Here is a 26,215-nt window from a genome sequence, read left to right as displayed (position 1 = left end):
ATCATGATTGTCCACTTTCCAACAGTAGGCAACAGGGACTTTTGGTTACTCCTTGAACTTGGTTCTCCCTTTGAGTCTGCCCTTGAAAGTTAGTTGTCATTGTTATAAATTAACATAATATAAGTGGGGAGAGAAATACCAAACATAGCTCTTCATAGCATCATTTCCTGAACACACCAAATCTATGGCATTACAGTCGGTGAGGCAGTCATCAGTTTGGTTTAAAAATGCAGTTACTTGCACCTTTCACTGTACAATTATTATTTTTTCTTTTTTATTTTGCAGGAACTGAAGAGGAGGATGAAGGCGATGACCTGTTGTTGGGGTCTGTGGATGAGTTCTGGTGGTTTCCTCATATGTGGAGTCACATGCAGCCTCATCTCTTCCATAATGAGTCATCACTGGTGGAGCAGATGATTCTCAACAAGGACTTTGCACTAGTGAGTAAAATTTATAAGAAGGTGTGATAGGCTGCAAGTTCTTCTTAGTCAGGAAAGAGTTAATTGGCTGTTCCTGGGAGGGGGTGGCAATTAACCCTGCCCCATGACACCTGAAGTTGGGGTAGGCTATGCTGGAGGAGCTAAAAAGGGGAAACCCCACTCACTTGATGCCTGGCTGAGAGGGAGAGGAGAACTTCAGCTCTTACTGTGGGAAAAGAAGATTGGCTGGGTCCAGGAGCCAAGTAATGCAGCTGCCTATTAGGGCCTTCCTGAGGGAAGGGGAGAGTTTGTATTTCTTCATGTTTATACTGGGCACTGGATACCCTGGAAGTGGGAGAGCTATGTCACCTCACCTCTGAAGGTGTTGGAGGCTGGGTCAGTCAGTGCAAGATCAGGAGGGAAACAGAAGTGTAGCTTTTGCTGCCCTGTGCCATGCTATGAGGAGGAAAAGGGGAGGGTGTGTGGTCACCAGGGTATAGACTCTTCACCCACTTCACTAGGAAGTGCTGGGAAAAAATAGGAGGCTTTACCTATAATGTGAACCAAGCCTGGCATTGGAAATGCCTAGCTAAAAAAGGAATTTAGACTTAGTTTTGCCACTATTTTATTCCTCATTAAGAAGTAACCCCTTTTCTTAAATAACCAACTGGCTGCTTGTTGGCCATGTAATGCCTTCAGGGACAGTCAGTTAGCCTATTCCTCCACCTTGTAGCTTAAGGAAGACAATTAGAAATAGGCAATCTGCTTCCTGATATACAGAACAGATATATGGGGCGGAGTCAGGGGCTGGACGGAGAACATTAAGTGAACCCCTCATTTCACCCAAAGGATTTCATAGACTTGGACAGGTTTCAGAGTGGTAGCCGTGTTAGTCTGTATCAGCAAAAATGAGGAGCCCTTGTGGCACCTTTAGAGACTAACAAACTTATTTGGGCATAAGTTTTTGTGGTCTAAAACCCACTTCATCAGATGCATTGAATGAACAATACAGTAAGTAGGTGTATATACACAGCACATGAAAAGATGGGAGTTGCCTTACCAAATATGGGGATCAGTTCTAACAAGGCCAATTCAATTAAGGTGGAAGTGGCCTCTTCTCAAGAGTTGACAAGAAGGGGTGAATATCAAGAGAGGGAAAATTACTTTTGTAGTGCTAACAAGACCAATGCAATCAAAATGGATGCTGGCCATTTCCAACAGTTGACAAGAAGGTGTGAGTGTCAGCAGAGGGAAAATTACTTTTTGTAGTGACCCATCCACTCCCAGTCTTTATTCAGGCCTAATTGGATGGTGTCCAGTTTGCAAATTAGTTCCAGTTCTGCAGTTTCTTGCTGAAGTCTGTTTTTGAAGGTTGTTTGTGCTCTCCTACTGGTTTTTGAGTGCTACAATTCTTGATGTCTGATTTGTGTCCATTTATTCTTTTGTGTAGAAACTGTCCGGTTTGGCCAATGTACATGGCAGAGGGGCATTGCTGGCACATGATGGCTTATATCACATTGGTAGATGTGCAGGTGAATGACCCTCTGATGGTGTGGCTGATGTGGTTAGTTCCTATGATGATGTCCCTTAAATCGATATGCGGACAGAGTTGGCAATGGGGTTTGTTGCAGGGACTGGTTCCTGGGTTAGTGTTTTTGTTGTGTGGTGTGTAGTTGCTGGTGAGTATTTGCTTCAGGTTGGGATTTCACATGGCTTCTTTAAAAACCTATGCAAGTCTTTGAAATGTGCCCTTTAAATAGCTAGTCTGTCTCCTGGTGGTGTTGATGCATAATGATGTTTGATTTAGCCTGTTTGTACTCTTAACTTTTTAAGAGCTGTCCCTCAAGCATTGGATGGAGCTCAATATAATTGTGTTGTAAAGTAATGTTGAAAGCTCTTTAGAGTCCATCCAGAACAATTATACTTGGTTAGTCAGCATAACAGAGAGAAAAACAAAATCTATAAGTCCTTTCTTTGGAAAAAATATTATGTGGTTCTTGACAAAGCATTGCAACTCCAAGCAACTAAAGTCACTTAAAAGAGCAGAATGACATTGTCACTCGGCCTGCTGCTCAGAGAACACAAACTCTCAGAGCCTCTTCCATTTGCAGAGACCAGTATGCTCCCCTTCCCTTCTCTGAGGTTCTAGTGCAAATAAAAACTCCCAGGAGTCAAGGAAACTTATAATTTAAAATAGAATGGGAAGAAAAATGTTTCCCTTGCTTGTTAGTGTGTTTTTTCCCTAATGACTTCCATACCACATTGCAAACTTCATGTGATTGCCTCCTGTGCTTTCTGTCATCCTTTTTCCCCCCTCAACTTTCTTGTTTGCCTGGATATTTGTACAGAATCATATTAGATTTTTTTAGTAAAACAGACTGAGAATGTTTCTTTTATCAGCTTTCTTTTCTGACCTGATTCATTCATGAATTATAGAATCCATGTCTTTTGCCATCATGATTAGCAATGGGCAAATCGATTCAGGTAGGAGAACCAGACTGGAACATTACGCAAAAGCTGAAATCAAACTAAAACATGGACATTTAGTTGGGCTTTTCCTTTCATTATTTTCTATTTCTGTATGATTATAAATTGCTGGGTTCCAGCTGGAACCCAAAGCAAAACCAAAAACCAGGAAATGATATTCTTGGAAACTTCCAAGCCCCTTTGCAGACCCATGGATTTAATACACTTGATATATGTTTTAGCAAACATCCAAACTTTTGGGGTTTAGCCAAACTGTACTTCCAAAATTTTGAGTTTTGGGACCAGTTCAAAAAATGATCCCAAAGTTGTAACTACACTGTTACCCCCATGCAGCTATGATGTTTACTGAATATCCTATAAAAGAATATAACAATGTGCTTTTTAAGTGCACCCACTCCATAGAAGGATCCTCATATCCCTTTAAACCAGAAGTAACCAACAATGGACAATTTACTCCATTACAGTCACACTACTATACAATAATTAAAATTTAATAGAACAATAATTTATAAGTCTGTATAATTACAACCTGTTTTTTCAAATTAAGTCATGCACAATTATTCAGGAATTTAACTTTATAGAACATTTGAAGGGGTTGTGTGATACTGTTTTTGAGTGAGAGGAACATAAATGTTAGACACAGCTCACGTTTAAAAGTCAAAGTAATTTTTATGACCTGTAACTCAAACCTTTTTGGCTCATTTTCTTTAAACCTCTCAGGAAAATTCTCCTTAGTAATTGGATTAAACCTGCCAATGTTCAGGTCAAGCTATATTTAATAGCAAAAGTTATAAGGTGGGCTAAAAGTATGGCTTATCACAGAATTTGGTTGCAGCCTTAACTACAAAGACAATACCTTCTCTCTATAATCATTTTCATTGAATGGCAGGGGCTCCTAAGGGTACCCATAAATAAGGAGCTGAAGAAAATGAAAGGCTGGTGTCATTATAGTTTTATTTCCTGCTCAGGGTTGGACATGAGTTGTACTGACCTCTTAGCACTGAATTCTATAAGAGCTATATAATTTACTTATGAGAACACTTCTTTTCAAAACCTTCATGTGAAATCCTCTCTGTGGGAAAAATTTATCTTCCTGACATGACAACCTCCCTATTATCTAACACAGCGCTGGCAGCCATGAACTCTGAGTAATCTGAGTAAACTCCTCTCCTTTCTCATTCTTAACATCTTGCCTTTTTTGTGAATGGCCTTTCCTACCTCTCTGCTACATTTTTTCACATCTCTCACAAGAACCAAATCCAAATCTAAATCCAAATTAGCAGTTGAATTAATTAAGGAGAATAAATAAGCCAAGCAGAAGTCTACACATTTATTTTTCATTATTGATTATTATGTTTATATGGAATCCTTCTCATATTTTTGTGCTTTTTCTCATGCATCGCTCATCCATCCACTGAATTCCACCCTTACTACAGAACATCAGTAAAGATTATACTTTGGAAGCTTTTGCATAAAGATGTAACCATTTCCTGGGGAAGTTGATTGGGGATGGGACAGTAGAGTTTGTGTGGGTTTTTTTGTTTGTTTTTTTTTTTAAGGGTTTTAGAGGAAAACATTCTATTTGAGAAGGCTCTGTTCATGCAGCAATTGTATATCTTAGCCTAGACAATTGCTTCACATCAGGACTTTTGAGAACAGCTTGGTGTTAACATTTTAAATGAAATACAGTGACACCTACTTTTTGTGATCTCATATATTGTGAAACTCATTTATAATAAATTAGAACATATGTTGAATCACTACAGTGCCTTTTGGTATGCAGATTCCATTTACAGTAAACCTATGCTGAAGTCAATAGAAGGATTCCCAATCACTTCAGTAGGCTTTTGATTAGGCACAATAGGACAGTTGTTCTGGGAGAAACAATGATTTAATAATAAATGTTCTTTATTGTAACAGAATTCCTACTCTGAATTAAAGCCCAGCTTAATGAACCCTAGCCAATTCAGTCATTGCATATGAAACCCATAGTAATATTTTACATTATTACATGAAAGTTTAAATATATATATGCATTGCATCCTCTTGTACTATAGACATACTCTGTTGTTTCCAGGGATCTGTATGTACAAATTCTAGGTAGGGAGCAGGATCTACGGTTCAGAGTAGGGGTTTGAGTCAAATCAAAATGCCTGAGTTCTATTCTCAGCTCTACCACTGATTTGCTTTGCGACCTGTACTTAGGTATGCCTATCTATAAAATGGGAATAATAATAATTTCCCTCCTCATGTAAGTGTTTTGCAAAATTATATTTTCAAGTCAGTTAATTAAATAATCTTTAAAAATCACCACCAAGTTGAAGTGTTTGCAACTTAAATGCAACTGTAAAATATCACTTTTGATAAGTGCACTCAAATATTCTGCATATCAAAAAGGACTGTTAATATTCATACAATTTAACAATTGGTTGATGGATGAATGACATTTTCTGAGATAGAGCAGGACTGAAAATTATGCAACATCTCACCAGGGCATGGTGAAAAGTTAAGGAAGTTCTCAGTAGCAGCAAAGCTATATTACATGTATGTGTGAATGATTTGCATGGCAGCTGGTATCAGCAGTAGAATTTGTTTTAGCCTCAGCTGCTGCATCTCTGACCTGTCAAGTGGCTGTTTTCATGGCAATATTCTCATCCTCTAAGGAGTTTACACCACAAACAGAATGCTCTGTGAGAGTTAGAAAGTAATAAGGAAGGAAATTAATTGTCCATATTAGTCAAAATGTATTAACACAAATCTACCAGGGTTTGCCATTGTCTAATCTAGGCAATATTACCGTTGCATGAAGAGGGGGAAAGTTTAAAGCCTTATTCTGTTTCCTTGGTAAATAAACCCATAAATTCATATTCATGTTGTCTCCTCCCCAGATTGTAGGCAATGTGCAGTATTCTTGCCCTTGCGTGCCCATGCTCCATTCCCCAAACATCAGTGCAGAATTATACTGGTGTTCAAACTTTTAGATATTCAGTAAAAACAGGACAAATAGAGCTCAATTTCCCAATTAAGTAAATCAAAGATTATTTAGACTCTTCCTTGCCTAACATCCTATTTATATAAATATGGATGTGACATCACATATCGCAACTGGATCCAGGAAATGGAAGGGTACAGTTTGTTTTAATAACTGGTTTGGTTTTATTTACTCATATTTTGCACTTTCATAAAGATTTCTATGTGAAGAGCTCACAGTGCTTTACCCACAGTAATGGATTAAACCTTGCAAACTGAAAAGATCACAAGCATTATTATCTCCAATTTTCAGATAGAAGCACCATGACAGAAGTAAGTGACTTTCCAAGATCACATACAAAGACTGCGACAGAGCCACTAAAGACAGAGCAAAGCAAGATTTCCTACTTTCCTCCCCTCTCCTTTAGTCATGAGACTTTCATTTCCGCCCTCTTGTACATCCTTATCTGACAAAAACAAATAGAATTTATTTAATCCCAGGGCTTCACCTTTTTCTTTTGTCTCAATTAGTGTCAGCTAGTGAGTATTTCCTTGGGATGCTGAAATGCAGATGACACTGAAAATGATGCACATGCAAGATAAACATTGTTGTGGATGTAGACCACAAAAAAGAGGCAAGCGTATTCTTGAGTTAATGTTAAGAGAAATGAATATGCAAAACAACAACAGCAGATTCAGGTTGTCTGTACTAATGTACATTATTTTGTATTTCCCCTTTATAATCCCAGCCGGGCTACCCTTTTGTTCCTAGAACTTTTCACCTGCCAAAACCACAGAGAAACCTTCAACTTTTTAAAAATACCAAATACAAATTGAGCAAGTCAGTGACTACATGTCAGGTGCAGTGTGTCTACACATCCCCGGGCTTCTGGGTCATCTTATTTTCAGTATCTGTAGTTAGTTTTGGGAAAGTTGGATGCAGGAGGTTTTTGTGGCATCTCTATTATCTGTGATAGTTTTGTTGAGTGTATGCAGAATCCACCACTTACTGCACAACTGATGTCCTTTTATTTGTGATTGGTAAGTATTACAGCTAATGATCAGGATAATGAACATGCATTATTCTCGGACTAACCTGTTGGTCAACAAATTATTTTGGACTTTCAACCAATCCCTTTACCCACTCTGTTCTTTCCGTAATCAGTTTTTTTCCATTCACAACCTACCACCTTGCTTCATTTTGGCTCCATCTTCAGCTCTGTTCCCTAACAGTGACAGCATTCACACTTTGTCTCTCTGACTCTCAGGTGTACAGACTCTGCTTCTTTTCTTTTGTGGCAGCAGTTGCTACAAGGAAGCTGTACTCTACACAAACATTTAGATCATTGCAAGCAGGGTTATGAATCTAGTCCACTGCAGACTAAATCTTCATGTGTATCCTTCAGATGCTCACTAATGCACTTTGATTTAGTACTGTTTCAAAGAGATCTAATCAAGAGTTAATTCACATCAGATGCGTACACAGGACCTCTATGGCTATGTCTACACTGCAGCTTATGTCAGCATAACTTATGTGAATAAACCATGCGCCTGGGCGACATAAGTTACATCCACATAAGCTCTCGAGGGCACAGTGCTATGTTGGTAGGAAAGCTTCTCCTGCCCGCGTATCTTCTGCTGTTCGCAGAGGTGGTTTTATTATGGCAACGGGAGAGCTCTCTCCCATTGGCATAGAGTATCTTCACCACATATGGCGCAGTGGCACCACTGCAGCGCTGTCTGTGTAGACATGCCCTTAAATCACGTCAGGCGAATATGGTCTAGATTCATACCCAAGCTTGCCCTGGTCTATTTGTTCATACAGACAAACCCTTAGAATATGAAACTATTTATCTACTATGCAAAACTGTGGCTAAATGCTGACTGTTAGTATTATGTTACAGTAGTGCACAGTCCCATTGTGCTAGCCACCACATGTGCACATAACAGGTGACTGGCCTTGCTCCAATTAGCTTATAGTCCAAATAGACAAAACCATGTGAAAACAATATTGTCCCCATTTTAGAGAGGAGGAACTGAGGCATGAAGAGACTAAATGACTTTTCCACGGTCACTCAGGAAATCTGTGGTAGAACTAGGAACTCAACCTAGGGCTCCTGAGCCTACGTCCAATGTCTTAGCCACATGACCCTCTTTCTTGGCAACCAATGTAGGCAGATGTTGCATTTGTTTTTGTTGTTGTAAAATCATGGAACCATATCTGTATTCATCTACTTATAGTGCAACCTAAACCACAATCCACAATTGATATAAAACAACAACTCTGTGTTCAAGCACACCAAATCACTTTTATGTCTAGAACTAACTGCCACAAAGCTCACAAACTTATTTTAACTTTCCATAATGTGAACTGAATCTTCTTGATACTCATCTGCTCTAAGCCATTTGCTAAAGGATCATGTCTAAATGGAAAACTTTCAACTAGATTAAATATAAAAAGTTTAAAATTGAACTAAGATATTTATTTAAATCTGCAAACAGAAATTTGTATGCAATTAACAGTATTTAAGAGTTATTCAGAAAATAGACCTTTTAAAAATCAACTGTCATAACCGGATAAAATATAACACAAAAAGTTCTTGTATGAATTGACAACCAGGATGATGGCACATATATTCACCAATATAAATACAAATAAAAATAAATGAAATTATACATTAAGCTGGCTTAGTTTAAAAAAAATCTCCTGAAGGAAATCTCACCCAGGCTCAACAATATTAGAAAAATATCTCACTGCTAAAAGTAGGTAATAGCTTATGTAAATCTCCTAATACTGCTAGGTGACAGTTTCAAATGTAGTGTGTCCAGGTTATCACTTTTTTTTTTTGTGACAGGATAGAAAAAGTTCATCAAGATGCCTGCAGCTGGAGTGTTAACCACTTCATCATCTAACATAACATTATCAACAGTGGATGAAATAGTTTCAGTGAATATATGAAAAATCTGATAAAAACATATGACTTGCCATACCAAATAAGATAATTTGGTCTCTTTAGCCCCTGTCCTGCCTCTAGTAATGGTCAATACTAGAAGTTTTAATAGAAGCAAATAGTGATCAGAATGCCAATTTTACGCTAATATAGCTTTAAAAAAAAAAGCATGTAACTATGTTGTATATTCAGTTTGATTTTTCAGAAGAGATCTAGCAAATCTAAATGGTGAGTTTTCCAACCCTGCTGCTGCTGTCTGAATTTCCATTATCCTCTAGCATGTTAAAGCTGTGGAAATATGCAATATAAACGTCTTTCCTCCAAGAGTTTGCTGAGTTCCTGGAAAGCAATGTCCATTCTGTGTTCATGTTCTCTCCTTAGTAGAAGTGTTTGTAAATATAGAATGTGTAAAAACAGTTGATTCAGACATAGTCAGATTCAATAAAGTTTCATGTCAGGGCCCGTCTCAGTACAAAGACATAGGTCGGAAGCTGCTTTTCTCTTGCTTCAGCAAAGATGATAGCTAAGATAGGCAGCTTCTGGAGATGGCTTCAGTCTTCAGAGCTTTGATAGAAGACTAAGAGAGTTAGGCTCCTATGTATTGAGACTGGATCCGGGCAACTGGGAATGTGTGCCAGTTCAACGGTGTTGCATTTTTTCAGTACTAAGGGTCTAATTCTTGTCGTCCTACTGTAAGATGCACAGACGTTGGTCTGGGGAGGCAGGGGTGGTAATCAAATGAAGATTCCATGAGTCATCTGTGGTACGCAAGGCCGGTTAGCTCAGGAGCCTGGGACATCATGTGTTGCAGGAGCTTTAAGAAAGAGGAGCATGTACCGCTCCATTGCACAGCTTCATCTCTCCTGCCAGTGATGGAATGAGTGGACTTGACTGTGCCCCAAAACCTGATTACTATGACTTTTTGGAGATGTGGAGCAATATTTTGGACTCCTGATATTGGTCATTGCCTGTTGACTGCATTGTCTCTATTCTGCCATAGTGCCATGAAAACCCTGGGGTCCAAAATGTGGTAACATATTACCCATCAGACACTTGCAAATAAATTATTGCTCTTAAAATACATATGATAAATTGGTCCATAGGCAAATTCCTATGAGGAATTTGTTAATATTTTGAAACTAGGAAGTTACCTGGTTGTACGCAAAGTTACAGTCAAATATAAACATTAAACAGTGCACAGCCGGGCCAAGTCAAGGTGAAGGATAGCTTTGACTAATTGGACTCAAGGTTGAAAATATTTAGGATGTTAGAGTCCATCAGGACAATAATACTGTATATACTACTTTATAATTTCCTTTTTAGTAGAAAACTCCACTTGTAATAGAAGCTTTCTAGAGAATAGTCACCATTTACCAAGTCTAAGTCCAAAAGTGTCAAGATTTGCCTAATCAGTTTACAAGATCACACATACCAGTGCTTTTATCACCTGTGAAAACAGCTAGTGATGCCAGTCCATAAGAGACACTGTAATGTGCAATAAAAGACTGTGAAAAATCATTGATCCTTAGATGACTTTCAAAGTTCAATGTAAAACTCCAGATTTATTTTAAAGAAATAAAAATTATCAAATATCAGCCTTTCCCTTTGGTCCAGTTTGTTTCTGATACTGAATATAAAGTCTTTATTTTTTAAGAACAATTAATTTATTATTGAATTTAATATCTGCAACAGACTAAGGAAGAATATAACACTTCCCTTCATCAATATATTTCTTGCTTTTTACACACTTTAATTTTTTATCATGTCTACCTATAAATTGATCTACTAGTTTATTCAGTTGGTAAAGCTACTATTTTTCTTTAAATCTTAACTATAGCCATTGACAAAGTCATTTCTGTGAATTTCCCCAGCACTCCACAGGACTACAAAAAATTGACAAAATCCCCTTTCCCTACTCATGCTTCATCTCCCAGGTTCTGGTAATGATCCTTTTCTACGGTGCAACACCTCACAATTTTTCTGTGGCTTCAACTTACATTGTCATTTAAACTAAGATAAAACTATTCTATTGTGACTCAATTAAATTATGAAAGCACGTAATTAGGAGCTCTGGAATCCTGCCGGCATTGTAAAAGAATGTGACATAGTTTTTGTATCGCATAAAGAGTTCCAAAGGTCTTTTTTTTTTTTTTACACAGACACACGTATATCTTTGGGTCTGACCTGTTACTTCCTGAGCACCCAAACAAAAAGGCAGTGAGAATCTTAGGTGCACAAAAAATACAAGATTGGACCTTATAGCAAGGTGGTTTGGTTGGGTGATATAGAAGCTAATAATTAGCCAATGCTGTTTCATATTTTGACTTCCCATTGTGACAAAAGCCACTGAAACACAATATATTCAAAGGAAAAAACTATTTTAACATAGAGTTAAGGTTGCTCGGTCATATGTCATCCCCTTGTTGAACATTGAGTTGAGCAGAACTCACCCTGTGAGAACCAGGAAATGCAAAGTTCAGGTTGCCCATGCAAACTGAATTCTGCGCTCTCTCAGCAATGCCCCACTACACCACATTAACACACATACCTTTACTCTACCAATTCCACAGTTGCTAAAATGTATAAGCTTTTCACCTCCTTTTACAACTCTCATTCTCACCCACAGGTTTCCAGTTAACACTGTTAATGAACAAAAATTGTAAGGAGGAAAAAAAAAAAGGTTGCCAACACCACCACCTCTCTACGGTCTTTGAACAATGCTTCAGTATGCACATACTCTCACTGGCCTTTGGCATTATCAGATTGGGGTGGCTCCAGATCCTGGTGTACACTAACACACGTAGCAAACTCCCCAGAAAGGATACCACACGTGTATAATTTAAGAAATACTTCACAGCCTGTTACAACTTCCTAACATTTACTCAAAGAATACCATCTCATTTTCACTTAAGCATCATTAAAGCATTAGAATCCTCTCATATTCCTTCTCACTGCTGATAATAGCCTTTGTAATAAAAGTCCTATGCCCTGTTATGAATTATAACATACACAATTCTGCATAGAAATGATACATTCTACATTCCCAAGGTACACATGCACCTCTTTCCCTTTCTCAAACACATGAGAGGGTGGAAAACATTGATCTCTTCATATCGCAGTCACAGCTCTGTCACACACCTCAAAGCAATCCACAGATCTCGCAGGGCTGGCCTTACCATGAGGTGAACTAAGGCAGCCACCTCAGGTGCCAGACTTTGGGCGGGCGCCACTAGTACGACCCAGAGTGTAGAAAATTGTGTCTGCTGCTGGTGCATATATATTCTCTCTGCTCTAGATGCACAGGGATGGTGGAGTGCTGTGCTGGAGGAAGGAGGGCACAAGAGACCTAACAGGCAGGCAGGAGAAAAGGTGAGAGGGAATAACAGAAAGCAGCAGGAGCTGCAGGGAGAGAGAGGAGGAGGAGCCTCTTCTGTACCTCTCTAGCATCCCCAGGAGCCTGGACTGATTAACACCAGCTTCTCAGGGAGCTTCCTGTTTCCTGCTGCTTCCCTGAACCCACTTGAGGAGAACAGGCAGTCAACTGAAGTAGTAGGAGCCAGTTAGGCCCTTAAGACGCTGATATCTTCCCTCAGTCAGGCCCTGCTACCAGCCTGCTTATTTGTCCCCTTCAACTGAGTGTTGAGAGCCACTACAGCTGGCACAGAACAGCAGTCATGAGTGAAAGAAGAAAACGCTCCTCTGGGGCAGCATTCAGAAAAAGAAAGAAGGCAAAGGAAGCTTTTCTATCTAAGCAGGAAGGAGCTCTTCTGAGGCCTTGTCTACACTACGAAATTAGGTCGAATTTATAGAAGTCGGTTTTGTAGAAAGCGTTTTTATACAGTTGATTGTGTGTGTCCCCACACAAATGCTCTAAGTGCATGTAGTCGGCGGAGTGTGTCCACAGTATCGAGGCAACCGTCGACTTCCGGAGCGTTGCACTGTGGGTAGCTATCCCACAGTTCCTACAGTCTCCACCACCCATTTGAATTCTGGGTAGAAATCCCAATGCCTGCTGGGGCTAAAACATTGTCGCGGGTGGTTCTGGGTACATATCATCAGGCCCCCCTTCCCTCCCTCCCTCCCTCTGTGAAAGTAAGGGGAGACAATCATTTTGCGCCTTTTTACTTGAGTTACCTGTGCAGACGCCATACCACGGCAAGCATGGAGCCCGCTCAGCTAACCGTCACCGTATGTCTCCTGGGTGCTGGTAGACGTGGTACTGCATTGCTACACAACAGCAGTTTATTGCCTTTTGGCAGCAGACAGTGCAGTATGACTGGTAGCTATCGTCGACGTAATCCAGGGTGCTCTTTTAACCTACCTCGATGAGGTCAGGGGCGCCTGGGCAAACATGGGAGTGACTCAGCCAGGTCATTTCCCTTTTAAGTTTTGTCTCATGGCGATTCAGTCCTACTGGCAGTGCACTGTCTTTTAATCAGCAGCCAGGAGAACACGATGGCCAGCAGTCAGACTGCACCGTCTTCTGCCGAGCACCCAGGAGATGACGATGGCTAGCGGTTGTACTGCACAGTCTGCTGCCAGCAAGATGTATTAAGACAGATGAAGTGGATCAAAACAAGAAATACACCAGATTTGTTTTATATTCATTTTCTCCTCCCTCCCTCCGTGAAATCAACGGCCTGCTAAACCCAGTTTTGAGTTCTATCCTTGAGGGGGCCATTCTGTTTCTCGCAAAGCCACCCCCTTTGTTGATTTTAATTCCCTGTAAGCCATATTGTCAGTCGCCCCTCCCTCCGTCAGAGCAACGGCAAACAATCGTTTCGCGCCCTTATCCCTGGATTGCCCGAGCAGGAGCAGACCCCATAGCACAGCAAGCATGGAGCCTGTTCAGCTCACTGCAGCAGTTATGACCATTGTAAACACCTGGCACATTATCGTGCAGTGTTTGCAGAACCAGCACCTGAAAAACCAGGTGAGGAGGCAACGGAAGTGAGGTGATGAGGACATGAACACACTTTTCTCTAAAACCAAGTTCCCCCGCAATTTGGAGATCATGGTGTTAATGGGGCAGGCTCATGCCATGGAACACTGATTCTGGGCCCAGGAAACAAACACAGAGTGGTGAGACCGCCTAGTGTTGCAGGTCTGGGATGATTGCCAGTGGCTCTGAAACTTTCGCATGCATAAGGGCACTTTCATGGAACTTTGTGACTTGCTTTCCCCTGCCCTGAAGCGCAAGAACACCAAGATGAGAGCAGCCCTCACAGTTCACAAGCAAGTGGCAATAGCCCTGTGGAAGCTTGCAACGCCAGACAGCTACCGGTCAGTCGGTAATCAATTTGGAGTGGGCAAATCTACTGTGAGGGTTGCTGTGATGCAAGTAGCCAATGCAATCATTGAGCTGCTGCTATCAAAGGTAGTGACTCTGGGAAATGTGCAGGTCATACTAGATGGCTTCGCTGCAATGGGATTCCCTAACTGTGGTGGGGCCATAGACAGAACACTTATCCCTATCTTAGAACCGGACCACCAGGGCAGCCAGTACATAAACCGCAAGGGGTACTTTTCAAGGGTGCTGCAAGCACTGGTGGATCACAAGGGACGTTTCACCAACATCAACGTGGGATGGCCGGGAAAGGTTCATGACGCTCGCGTCTTCAGGAACTCTGGTCTGTTTAAATGGCTGCAGCAAGGGGTTTACTTCCCAGACCAGAAAATAACTGTTGGGGATGTTGAAATGCCTACAATTATCCTTGGGGACCCAGCCTACCCCTCAATGCCCTGGCTCATGAAGCCATACACAGGCACCCTGGACAGTAGTCAGGAACTGTTCAACTATAGGCTGAGCAAGTGCAGAATGGTGGTAGAGTGTGCATTTGGACATTTAAAGGGTAGCTGGCACAGTTTACTGACTCGCTCAGACTTCAGCAAAAACAATATTCCCATTGTTATTGCTGCTTGCTGTGTGCTCCACAATCTCTGTGAGAGTAAGGGGGAGATGTTTATGGCGGGGTGGGAGGTTGATGCAAATTGCCTGGCCACTGAATACGCACAGCCAGACAGCAGGGCGGTTAGAAAAGCACAGCAGGAAGCAGTGCACATCAGAGAAGCTTTGAAAACCAGTTTCATGACTGGCTGGGGTGCTGTGTGACATTTCTGTTTGTTTCTCCTTGATGAAAACCCGCCCCCTTGGTTGCCTCTAAATTCCCTGTAAGCCACCCGCCCTCCGCCCTTCGATCACAGCTTGCTTGCAAAGGAAATAAAGTCACTATCATTTAAAAAACATGTATTCTTTATTAATTTATTATAAAAATAGGAGATAACTCACAAGGTAGCCCGGGTGGGGTGTGGGAGGCGGGTAGGAGGGAAGGAAAAGGCCACTTTAAAACTTGTTGAATGCCAGCCTTCTGTTGCTTGGGCTGTTCACTGGGCTGGAGTGGTTGGGTGCCCGGAGCCTCCCACCCTGCGTTCTTGGGCATCTGGGTGAGGAGGCTATGGAACTTGGGGAGGATGGAGGGCGGTTAAGCAGGGACTGCAGCGGCAGTCTGTGATCCTGCTGCCATTCGTAAACCTCCACCAGACACCGGAGCATGTCCGTTTGATCCCGCAGTAGCCCTAGCATTTGCTCATGCCTCCTCTGATCTTCCTGCCGCCACCTCTCCTCACGTTCATCGGCCACCATCCTGTACTCTGCTATTGTGTCCCTCCACACAGCTCTGTCAGTGCCGGACAACTGCTTGAGCTCAGAGAACATGTCATCGCGCATGCGTTTTTTTCGCCGCCTTATCTGAGATAGCCTTTGGGATGGAGGAGGGAGGCTTGAAACATTTGCAGCTGCTGGAGGAAAAAAAAGGGAATGAAGTATTTAAAAAGATACATTTTACAGAACAATGGCTATACTCTTTCACGGTGAACAACGCTATTCACATTACATAGCACATGTGATTTTGGTACAAGGTTGCATTTTGTATCTTATATTGAGTGCTTGTGGCTTTGGTGTTAGAGATCACACATGCAGGGCCGGGCAACAGAATTCGGCTTGCAGGTGGCCATGGTAAGCCATAGTCTTTCGGCTTCTGCAACCTTCATAACAGCAGCCCCCTCCTTTCCCATACCAAGCAAAGCCCGTTGAGTTGGCCATTTAGTGCTGCAGTTTTCCTGTTAACTTGCAGCAGCAGAAACCAAACTAACAAACCAACCCCTCCCCCTATACAATTCTCTGGGATGATTGCTTTTCCCCTCCCCCCACCACCTGGCCGGTAGAAACGGCGTGTCTGGGGCTCTGTCCCGGAGTGTCCATTTGATTCTTTGGTTTTTCTGGTACGTTTGTCTGAGTGTCTTAAGTTTCACGCGGCACTGTGTTGCGTCCCTGATGTAGCATCTGTCCCTCAGAGATTTTTTGAAATGTTTTGGTATTTCGTCTTTTGGAACGTAGTTCCCATACAGCGATCAGATCCAGTACCTCCCGTTCGGTCCATGCTGGAGCTCTTTTTTGATTCTGGGACTGCATGGTCACCTGTGCTGATGAGCTCGCCTGGCCAAACAGGAAATGAGATTCAAAAGTTCCTGCGGCTTTTCCTGTACTCCTGGCCAATGCATCAGAGTTCAGAGTGCTGTCCAGAGTGGTCATAATGGTGCACTGTGGGATAGCTCCCGGAGGCCAATACCTTCGAATTGCATCCACACTAACCCTAATTCGAAACGGCAATGTCGATTTCAGCGCTAATCCCCTCGTTGGGGAGGAGTACAGAAATCAGTTTTACGAGCCCTTTATTTCGAAAAAATGGCTTCATTGTGTGGACGGGTGCAGGGTTAATTCGGATTTAACGCTGCTAAATCCGACATAAACTCGTAGTGTAGACCAGGCCTGAGATACATAGACACAGATGTTCACGGTGAGCCTTCCGGCCCCAGTGAAGATGTGAGTGGTGAGGAGATGCCTGATCTTCCAGTTAGTCAGAGTGCAGGTGACCTGGCAGCTACTGCAGCATCCATATCTCCATCTCAAATGGATGTAACCATGCACATTCCTGAAGAAAAGTGTAGATCAGAGAAGAGTGTGGTGGAGGGGCAAGAAACAGCTGCTGCTGAGTTTATTTCCTGAAGTCTCGATGGTCCAGGACTGTGGACCCAGTTGAGCAGTAGCCTGAGGGACTTCCTTGTACTGCATGGCCCATAGCAAGTGAAAAACTTCATGTTCCCCAAAGACAATGAAAATAGAAGTTTCCATCCAACACATTACTGGCGTGAAATCCACAATGGTGACAAAGTGGAGAAGCCATGGCTTATGTACTCAAAACCCCAGAATGCTGCATACTGTTTTTGTTGCAAACTCTTCCAGTCTAATGTTCCAGCCACATTGGGTTCTACAGGAACAAAGGACTGGAAAAATATGGCTAGAAATCTGGTATGCCATGAGAAGGCAGCAAATCACCAGAGAGCATTCCATAGGTGGAAAGAGCTTGAGATGAGACTAAGGTTAAAGGCCACCATAGATGATCAGTATCATGAGAAGCTTGCATCAGAATCTCTTCACTGGCAAAATGTTCTGAAAAGGCTCATTGCCATTGTGAGAATGCTTGCTACCCAACCTAGCACTGTGTGGCACTTCAGATCAGCTGTATGTGCCAAACAATGGAAACTTCTTTAAAATTGTGGAGCAGATGGCTGAGTTTGATGCTGTACTCCAGAAGAGTCACCACCCAAGAAATGTACACACACCACTACCTTGGAAAAATGATTCAAAATGAGATCACACAGTTACTGGCAACAGAAGTCAAACAGAAGATTGTGGCAGATCTGAAGTCAGCAAGATATTACTCTGCTATTCTGGACTTCACACCTGACATCAGCCATATGGAACAAATGAGTTGAATGGTGCGTTTTGTAACAACAGCAGAACCTAGTGAAAATGTTCCTGCAATGGTGACTGTCAGAGAGCATTTTCTAGAATTTATTGACATTGATGATACTACAGGAGCTGGTATGACAAATGTGCTTCTTAAAAAGCTGGAAGATACGGGAATTGCGATAGCTGACATGAGAGGTCAGGGCTACAATAATGGTGCCATCATGAGAGGACAGAACAGAGGAGTGCAGACACGAATCCGAGAGTTAAACCCTTGAGCTTTTTTTGTCCCATGCAGTTCTCATTCATTGAGCTTGGTGGTCAGTGATGCAGCATCAGCTTCTAGTGAGGCTGCTGAATTTTTAAATGTAATTCAAAGCATCTATGTATTTTTCTCTGCATCAACTCATCGATGGCAAATTTTGAAGCAACATCTTCTCTCACACTGAAACCACTTACTGCCACTGCCAAGGTTCCTTCCCCACTCTGAACTCTAGGGTACAGATGTGGGGACCTACATGAGAGACTCCCTAAGCTTATTCTTACCAGCTTAGGTTAAAAGCTGCCACCACCAAAGTGTTACACAAAGAACGGGGAAGTGCCCACTTGGAAACGTCTTCCCACCAAAATATCCCCCCAAGCACTACACCCCCTTTCCTGGGGAAGGCTTGATAAAAATCCTCACTAATTTGCATAGGTGAACACAGACCCAAACCCTTGGATCTTAAGAACAATGAAAAAGCAATCAGGTTCTTAAAAGAAGAATTTTAATTAAAGAAAAAGTTAAAGAATCACCTCTGTAAAATCAGGATGGTAAATACCTTAAAGGGTAATCCAATTCAAAACATAGAGAATCCCTCAAGGCAAAACCTTAAGTTACAAAAAGATACAAAAACAGAAATATACATTCCATCCAGAACACTTATTTTATCAGCCATTTAAACAAAACAGAATCTAACACATATCTAACTAGATTGCTTACTAACCCTTTACAGGAGTTCCGACCTGCATTCCTGCTCTGGTCCCGGAAAAAGCATCACACAGACAGAGAGATCCTTTTCTCCCCCCCGCCCCCCCCCCAGCTTTGAAAGTACCTTGTCTCCTCATTGGTCATTCTGGTCAGGTGCCAGTGAGGTTATCTTAGCTTCTTAACCCTTTACAGGTGAAAGGGTTTTTCCTCTGGCCAGGAGGGATTTAAAGGTGTTTACCCTTCCCTTTATATTTATGACAGCCACATGATGGGAAAGTCGAGTGGAGGTGATAAAGCCTATCAAACATCAAATTAGGAAGATAGATGATGCCATAGTTGCCATTATGGAGGATAATGCTATGACAAAAAGAACTAGGAGTACTTTGTTCCTGTGCTTTTTCAGGATGTTCCTTGAGCAAATGATGTCGTTTCTTTTGGAAGGAAGGTTTCTGTGGGTTAAGAATGAGCTCTCAAAACTGGATATTCTCATAAAAAAACCAACCTTCCACACAAACTTCCTCATGGCTGGACTTTACAAAAACTAGACAAGCCATTTACAACACACACTTTGCTTCTCTACAAAGGGAAAAGGATACTAAACTATCTAAGCTACTACATGCCATAAGGGGCCACAACAGTGGTTCCATTAACTCACCCAACAATACTGTTAATCTATCCAGCTATACTCTTAGCCCGACAGAAGAGTCTGTCCTATCTCGGGGCCCCTCCTTCTGCCCATTCAACCCCACGAACATGATACAGTTCTGCGGTGACCTAGAATCCTACTTTTGATGTCTCCAACTCAAGGAATACAATATTTCCAACACACCTCTGAACAACACACTAACCCACAGAAACCTTCCTGCCAACACTACAAAAAGAAGGATTTTGCGTGAACCCCTGCTGAAGGTCAAAGCAACAGACTGGACTTCTACATAAAGTGCTTCCGCCAATGTGTATGGGCTGAAATTGTGGAAAAGCAGCATCATTTGCTCCATAACCTCAGCCGTGCAGAACACAATGCCATCCATAGCCTCAGGAACAACTCTGACATCATAATCAAAAAGGCTGACAAAGGAGATCCTGTTGTCACCACGAATAGGTCGGAATATGAACAAGAGGCTGCTAGGCAGCTCTCTAACACCACATTCTACAGGCCATTACCCTCTGATCCCACTGAGGGTTACCAAAAGAAACTACACCATTTGGTCAAGAAACTCCCTGAAAAAGCACAAGAACAAATCTGCAGAGAGACACCCCTAGAACCCTGACCAGGGGTATTCTATCTGCTACCCAAGAACCATAAACCTGGAAATCCTGGACACTCCATCGTCTCAGGCATTGGCACCCTGACAGCAGGATTGTCTGGCTATGTAGACTCTCTCCTCAGGCCCTATGCTACCAGCACTCCTAGTTATCTTCGAGACACCACTGACTTCCTAAGGAAACTACAATCCATTGGTGATCTTCCAAAAAACACCATCCTGGCCACTATGGATGTAGAAGCCCTCTACACCAACATTCCACATAAAGATGTACTACAAGCCATCAGGAACAGTATCTCCAATAATGTCATGGCAAACCTGGTGGCTGAACTTTGTGACTTTGTCCTCACCCACAACTATATCACATTTGGGGACAATGTATACACCTTCAAGTCAGCAGCACTGCTATGGGTACCCGCATGGCCCCACAGTATGCCAACATTTTTATGGCTGACTTAGAATAATGCTTCCTCAGCTCTTGTCCCCTAACTCCCCTACTCTACTTGCGCTACATTGGTGACATCTTCATCATCTGGACCCATGGAAAAGAAGCCCTTGAGGAATTCCACCATGATTTCAACAATTTCCATCCCACCATCAACCTCAGCCTGGACCAGTCCACACAAGAGATCCACTTCCTGGACACTACAGTGCTAATAAGCGATGGTCACATAAACACCACCCTATAACGGAAACCTACTGACCGCTATACTTACCTACATGCCTCCAGCTTTCATCCAGACCACATCACACAATCCATTGTCTACAGCCAAGCTCTAAGATACAATCACATTTGCTACAATCCCTCAGACAGAGACAAATAGCTAGAAGATCTCTATCAAGCATTCTTAAAACTACAATACCCACCTGCTGAAGTGAAGAAACAGATTGACAGAGCCAGAAGAATACCCAGAAGTCACCTATTCCAGGACAGGCCCAACAAAGAAAGTAACAGAACGCCACTAGCTGTCACCTTCAGCCCCCAATTAAAACCTCTCCAGCGCATCATCAGGGACCTACAACCTATCCTGAAGGACGATCCCTCACTCTCACAGATCTTGGGAGACAGGCCCTCACTTACAGACAGCCCCCCAATCTGAAGCAAATACTCACCAGCAACCCACACAACAGAACCACTAACCCAGGAACCTATCCTTGCAACAAAGCCCTTTGCCAACTGTGTCCACATATCTATTCAAGGGACACCATCATAGGGCCAAATCACATCAGCCATAGCACCAGAAGCTCATTTACCTGCACATCTACCAATGTAATCTATGCCATCATGTGCCAGCAATGCCCCTCTGCCATGTACATTGGTCAAACTGGACAGTCTCTACGCAAAAGAATAAATGGACACAAATCAGAGGTCAAGAATTATAACATTCCAAAACCAGTCGGAGAACACTTCAACCTCTTTGGTCACTTAAGTAACAGACTTAAAGGTGGCAATTTTGCAACAGAAAAGCTTCAAAAACAGACTCCAACGAGAAACTGCAGAACTGGAATTAATTTGCAAACTGGACACAATTAAATTAGGCTTGAATAAAGACTGGGAGTGGATGGGTCATTACACAAACTAAAAACTATTTCCCCATGCTAATTTTTTTCCCTACAGTTACTCACACCTTCTTGGCAACTGTTTGAAATGGGCCATCCTGATTATCACTGTAGAAGTTTTTTTCTCCTGCTGATAATAGCCCACCTTAATTGATTAGTCTCATGAGTGTTGGTATGGTTTTTTCTTTGTGTATATATATACCTTCCTACTGTATTTTCCACTGCATGCATCTGATGAAGTGAGCTTTAGACCACGAAAGCTTATGCCCAAATAAATTTGTTAGTCTCTAAGGTGCCACAAGTACTCCTCGTTCTTTTTGCTGATACAGGCTACCACTCTGAATGCTATGACAGGAACTGTTCGTGGGAGAACAGTGGCAGAGGGAAATGGAATCACCAGAAACATACATAACTTCAAATTTCTGTGTGGCTTAGTGTTGTGGCATGACATACTGTTTGAAATAAGTGTTGTGAGCAAGAGACTCCAAGGTGCTGACCTTGATATATCTGGAGCAATGGAACAACTGGACAAAGCAAAGTCATACCTACAGTCTTACCGGTCAGATGGGGGATTTCAAAACTTTCTGAGGAGTGCACAGAAGTTGGCAGAGGAACTTCACACTGAAGCTATTTTTCCACCCATTCAAGAATAAACAAGAGTCACTGAAGAAGACATTTTGCTTATGAGGCACGGGATAATCCCATAAGAGACCCCAAACAACAATTGAAAGTTGAATTCTTTAACCAGGTGCTAGATTGTGCAATACAGTCAGTTGAAGAATGTTTCATGTAGCTCAAGGAACACAGCAGTATATTTGGGATGTTGTATGATATTCCAAAACTCCTCACTATACCTGAAGAAGACCTACACCAGCAATGCAGGGCACTAGAGACAGTGTTGACACATGATGACAAGCGCAATATTGATGTGAGTGATTTAGGTGAAGAACTGAAAGCCCTTTCAAGATACATTTCAGCAGGATCAACTCCAAAAGCTGTTCTGGAATATATGTGCACAAATAAGATGACCACCCTCTTTCCAAATGCTTTTGTTGCTCTGTGCATCCTTCTAACACTTCCTGTAACAGTTGCCAGTGGTGAACGCAGCTTCTCCAAGCTGAAGTTAATAAAAACACATCTACGCTCCACAATGACACAGGAGAGGCTGGTCAGCCTTGCAACAATCTCAGTAGTACATGAGCTGGCCCAGAATGTGGATGTTCAGCAGGGAGCAGTTCAAATCTTTGCAACCAAGAAGGCACGGAAAGCACCACTTCGATTATTCAAACAGATAAAAATGCCAGTGTTTACTACACAGACAAGAAAAGTTACATGTGTGGTTCAGGCGTTTGAAAGTTAAGTGTTACTTAAAATTTTTGAACAAAGCATTTTAAGTTGTTAGTTCTCCTTTATTGGGGTAGGTAGCAGAGCCATACTATGAGAGGAGTAGAACAGGAAGAAGGCAGAATTGAGACCTTTCAAAGTTTTGGCCCAAGTGAGGGGGCATGGGGCGTCATTTGAGCTCCCCGCCTCAGGTGCCAAAATGTTGTGGGCCGACTCTGAGATCTCGCAAACACACCTCTACCAAGCGACACTAATTGCCTCCACCATTCAGTACACCTGACGCTGACCACAGTGCATGAGGAAAATAAATTCTTAGACTCCTCTCATATCCCAGCTTGTTACTGACAATGCCCTCTGTAATAAAACTCCTGCCCTGCTAATTATATAATGTACACAATTCTGTATTGAAATTATGCATACTAGAACCAGAAGGTACATGTGCAGCTTTTCCCATTGCTCATATATATCAGAGGGTGCAAGCACAGATCCCCTTATCACATAATCACAGCCAGGAAAACAGAAGGAATGTAGCATAGGCAACCTTTTTTGTTTGTTTTCTTTTTTGTCCTTTTAGTTTGAATGTTGTTCAACTCACTGTTCTGCAAGAGAACAACATACTATCGAACAATCTTAACTCTAGGTTAAATTTGGTTTTTCCCATTGAATTTCCTAGGTTTTTTTGGTTTTATCTTAAAACAGGAAAAAGTTTTGTTGTTGTCATTAGGGGTCAGTAGTCATTTAGGCAGTTGTACATATGTCCCACAATTAGTATTCTGAGCCTACCTCCCCCCAGAAACACACCAGCTGTGCCCCACCAGCCTTGCTTTGGAGCATCTCCAAGCCATGCCACTTACCCATTCAAAGCATCCCCCCCTCCAACTTGCCACCTACCCACAATGGTACCTAGACCTCCCCACAACAACTAGGGAACATGTCTCCCTGAAGTCTTCACTCCCTGGTATACAAACATTTATATTGCCTTTATTTCCCTCCTTCTATAACCAGACACATCTCCAGAGCCCAGAGTGAAAAACAACTATGTTACAGTAGAGGGTGCACTGGCAGAGCTGGGGGTGCAGGAAGTTTGGAGTGTGGGTTGGGTGTACTGGCAGAGATGTGGGGTGCTATGCCTCCCACACTTGACTCCCCAACTTCTCTTGCCATCCATCCCCATTAATCCCCAAACCCCTCTTTCCCTGTTCTCCCATTCCTAATACGTACCTTTGTCTCACATGTCTACTTTTTCCCCCAGAAGATTTGATTACATTTCCTCCCCTTTTCCTCTCCATTTCCTCCCCCCCCCCCCAAAAAAAAAATTACCACTCATGACTGCAGTTGCTTAGTCCAAAATTGCAGCAGCCTCCAGTTACTTAGTCCAAAACTCCTTTTGTCTTGGGTGGGTGGAGGAGAGTTTGTGATCAACTCATCCTTAGATATGTTAATTGAAGGGAGAATTCACAGCAGTCAAGAGGTCTGTGGTTCAGCCAGTCATTAGTACCTTTCAGTTTAATAGTACAAGACAGCAGAAGGAAACCAGGTTTTGGGAGTTTTTTGAGGGGGCCTGTAATTTGGGAACCCATCAGCAAAATGACCCCAAATTTGAATCACTTATGTGCACCAATTTCAAAGCAATCCAATTAACTGTTCAGATTTGAGAGCACTTACAAAAGTTAAATTTTATAGCATATTAAATGGTGGTCATGGAAACCCTCTAGCTGATTTTTCCATATTGGTTCACACACACTGTAAAAAAGTACATTTTCTTAAATATATTCTTATTTTGGGTCCCCCAAAGATTTAGTGAGTACCATGCACTACCTGGGGTAAAATTCAACAGATTGATCAGGGCAAATAAACCCACCCCCTGGAAACTATTTTATCCCTTTTAAGAAAATATTGTCATCCTCAATTCTAATAGAAGTTTAACAACAAAAGCAAAGCAGCCTAAAGGATAACAGGGCAGTGTGCATGCTGGTATACAACACATAGCATTTACTCTACCTAAAGCCATGGAAATATTCCTCTGCTTTTTGTAATATAAAATATAAACAAATGGTAATTGTCGTGTCAACACGTTTCTCTTTGTTTGTTGATCCAAGACAATTTGAAATTTAACTAAATAAAAAGCATAATTTCCCAGCCCTTTGAAAATTACTTTAAAAAAACATCCAACCAGATAGGGCATATTGTATAAATACACATAACGCATAATACACAGGCAGTCAAATCTGTTCTAAACAATGGTAGCTCAATATTATCCAACAGGATTATTTTCCCCTCGATACTATAAACCAATTATTTTGCGCCTTGTGTCTCTTATTTTTAGTGTGAGTGTTATATATACAAAACACACACACATACATGATTGCCCAAAAGCAACAGTTTCTTTAAAGCTACTGGTTGGTAGAATAAGAATAAACTTGATGACATTACATATTATCCTTGTATACTAAATGTGTTGTTTCTTTTGCTTTGTTTCAGGAGCATGGTATTCCGACTGACATGGGCTATGCAGTGGCTCCGCACCACTCTGGGGTCTACCCTGTACATGTTCAGCTTTATGAGGCCTGGAAGAAGGTCTGGGGTATCAAAGTCACAAGCACAGAAGAGTATCCACATTTAAAACCTGCACGGTACAGACGGGGCTTCATCCACAATGGCATCATGGTACATGGCATTTCCATTACTTCATTGCAATACTTCTTTAAGAATGACTAAAAAATCTATTTCACAAATGCACCAAGCTTTACAATGGGCACTGAAATCCTTGAAGGTAGTGGATTTGTCAGGATACTAAAACAGTTTTACCAGTGTGCAGCCAGTTTCCAAAAGAAAGAAGAGCAAAGAGGGTGTTTTGGGGTGGGTGTTGTTTTTTTTTTGTTGGGGGGGGTGGGTTTTTTGTTGGGTTTTTTTTGGGTGGGGGGGTTGGTCACTTTCCAATGTGATTATCAGAAATAAAATGTACCAGTAGACAACCAATCCTGGACTATAATTACATACCTTTGCAATTCATTAAAATGCCCTAGTCCATATCCAAGGGTCTGACTCACTACAATGCATAAAGGGTCTGGGACCCGCCAAAAGGGAAGAGAAACAAAGGTAAAATATGATTCTCCAGTCCACAGGATACTTTGGTTGGGCCAGATTTTGTGTTTAGATATACCTATGCAATTCCCAGAGCACAGGGTCTGAAACTATGCCTGTGAAAGTTTCCCAGGCTGCGCATTGCGGTGAGGAGAGAGAAAGCTTTCCACATCTTCCTTTCAGTAGCAGATGCATTAAAAGCCAAGATAACATGTAGGAATCACTTGGCCTATCACTTTAATATGCAGCTGCTCCTAGAATGGAACAAAGCAGCTGATGAACAGCCAGATGCAACACTACACCACAGTTTAGAGCAAAAATGTAGAAGAATCATGTTCAATTGAAACGGTAAAGAG

General features: G+C 41.9%; 1 protein-coding gene across 2 annotated transcripts in view; it reads left to right on the top strand.

Annotated features, from left to right (window-relative positions):
- The window catches only part of LOC141986356 (bifunctional heparan sulfate N-deacetylase/N-sulfotransferase 4), a 186,243-nt gene that overhangs the window by 77,977 nt on the left and 82,051 nt on the right, over positions 1-26,215 (top strand). For both annotated transcript variants that reach the window (XM_074950783.1, XM_074950784.1), the window contains exons 5-6: positions 286-440; positions 25,257-25,442. In XM_074950783.1, coding sequence (XP_074806884.1) covers positions 286-440; positions 25,257-25,442 — 341 coding nt within the window. The remainder of the gene's footprint in view (positions 1-285; positions 441-25,256; positions 25,443-26,215) is intronic.

This window comes from Natator depressus, chromosome 4 (assembly GCF_965152275.1).
Source record: "Natator depressus isolate rNatDep1 chromosome 4, rNatDep2.hap1, whole genome shotgun sequence".
NCBI classification, from domain to species: Eukaryota; Metazoa; Chordata; order Testudines; family Cheloniidae; genus Natator; species Natator depressus.
The sequence above is the reverse complement of the archived record's forward strand: the minus strand, read 5'-3'. Positions and strand labels throughout refer to the sequence as shown.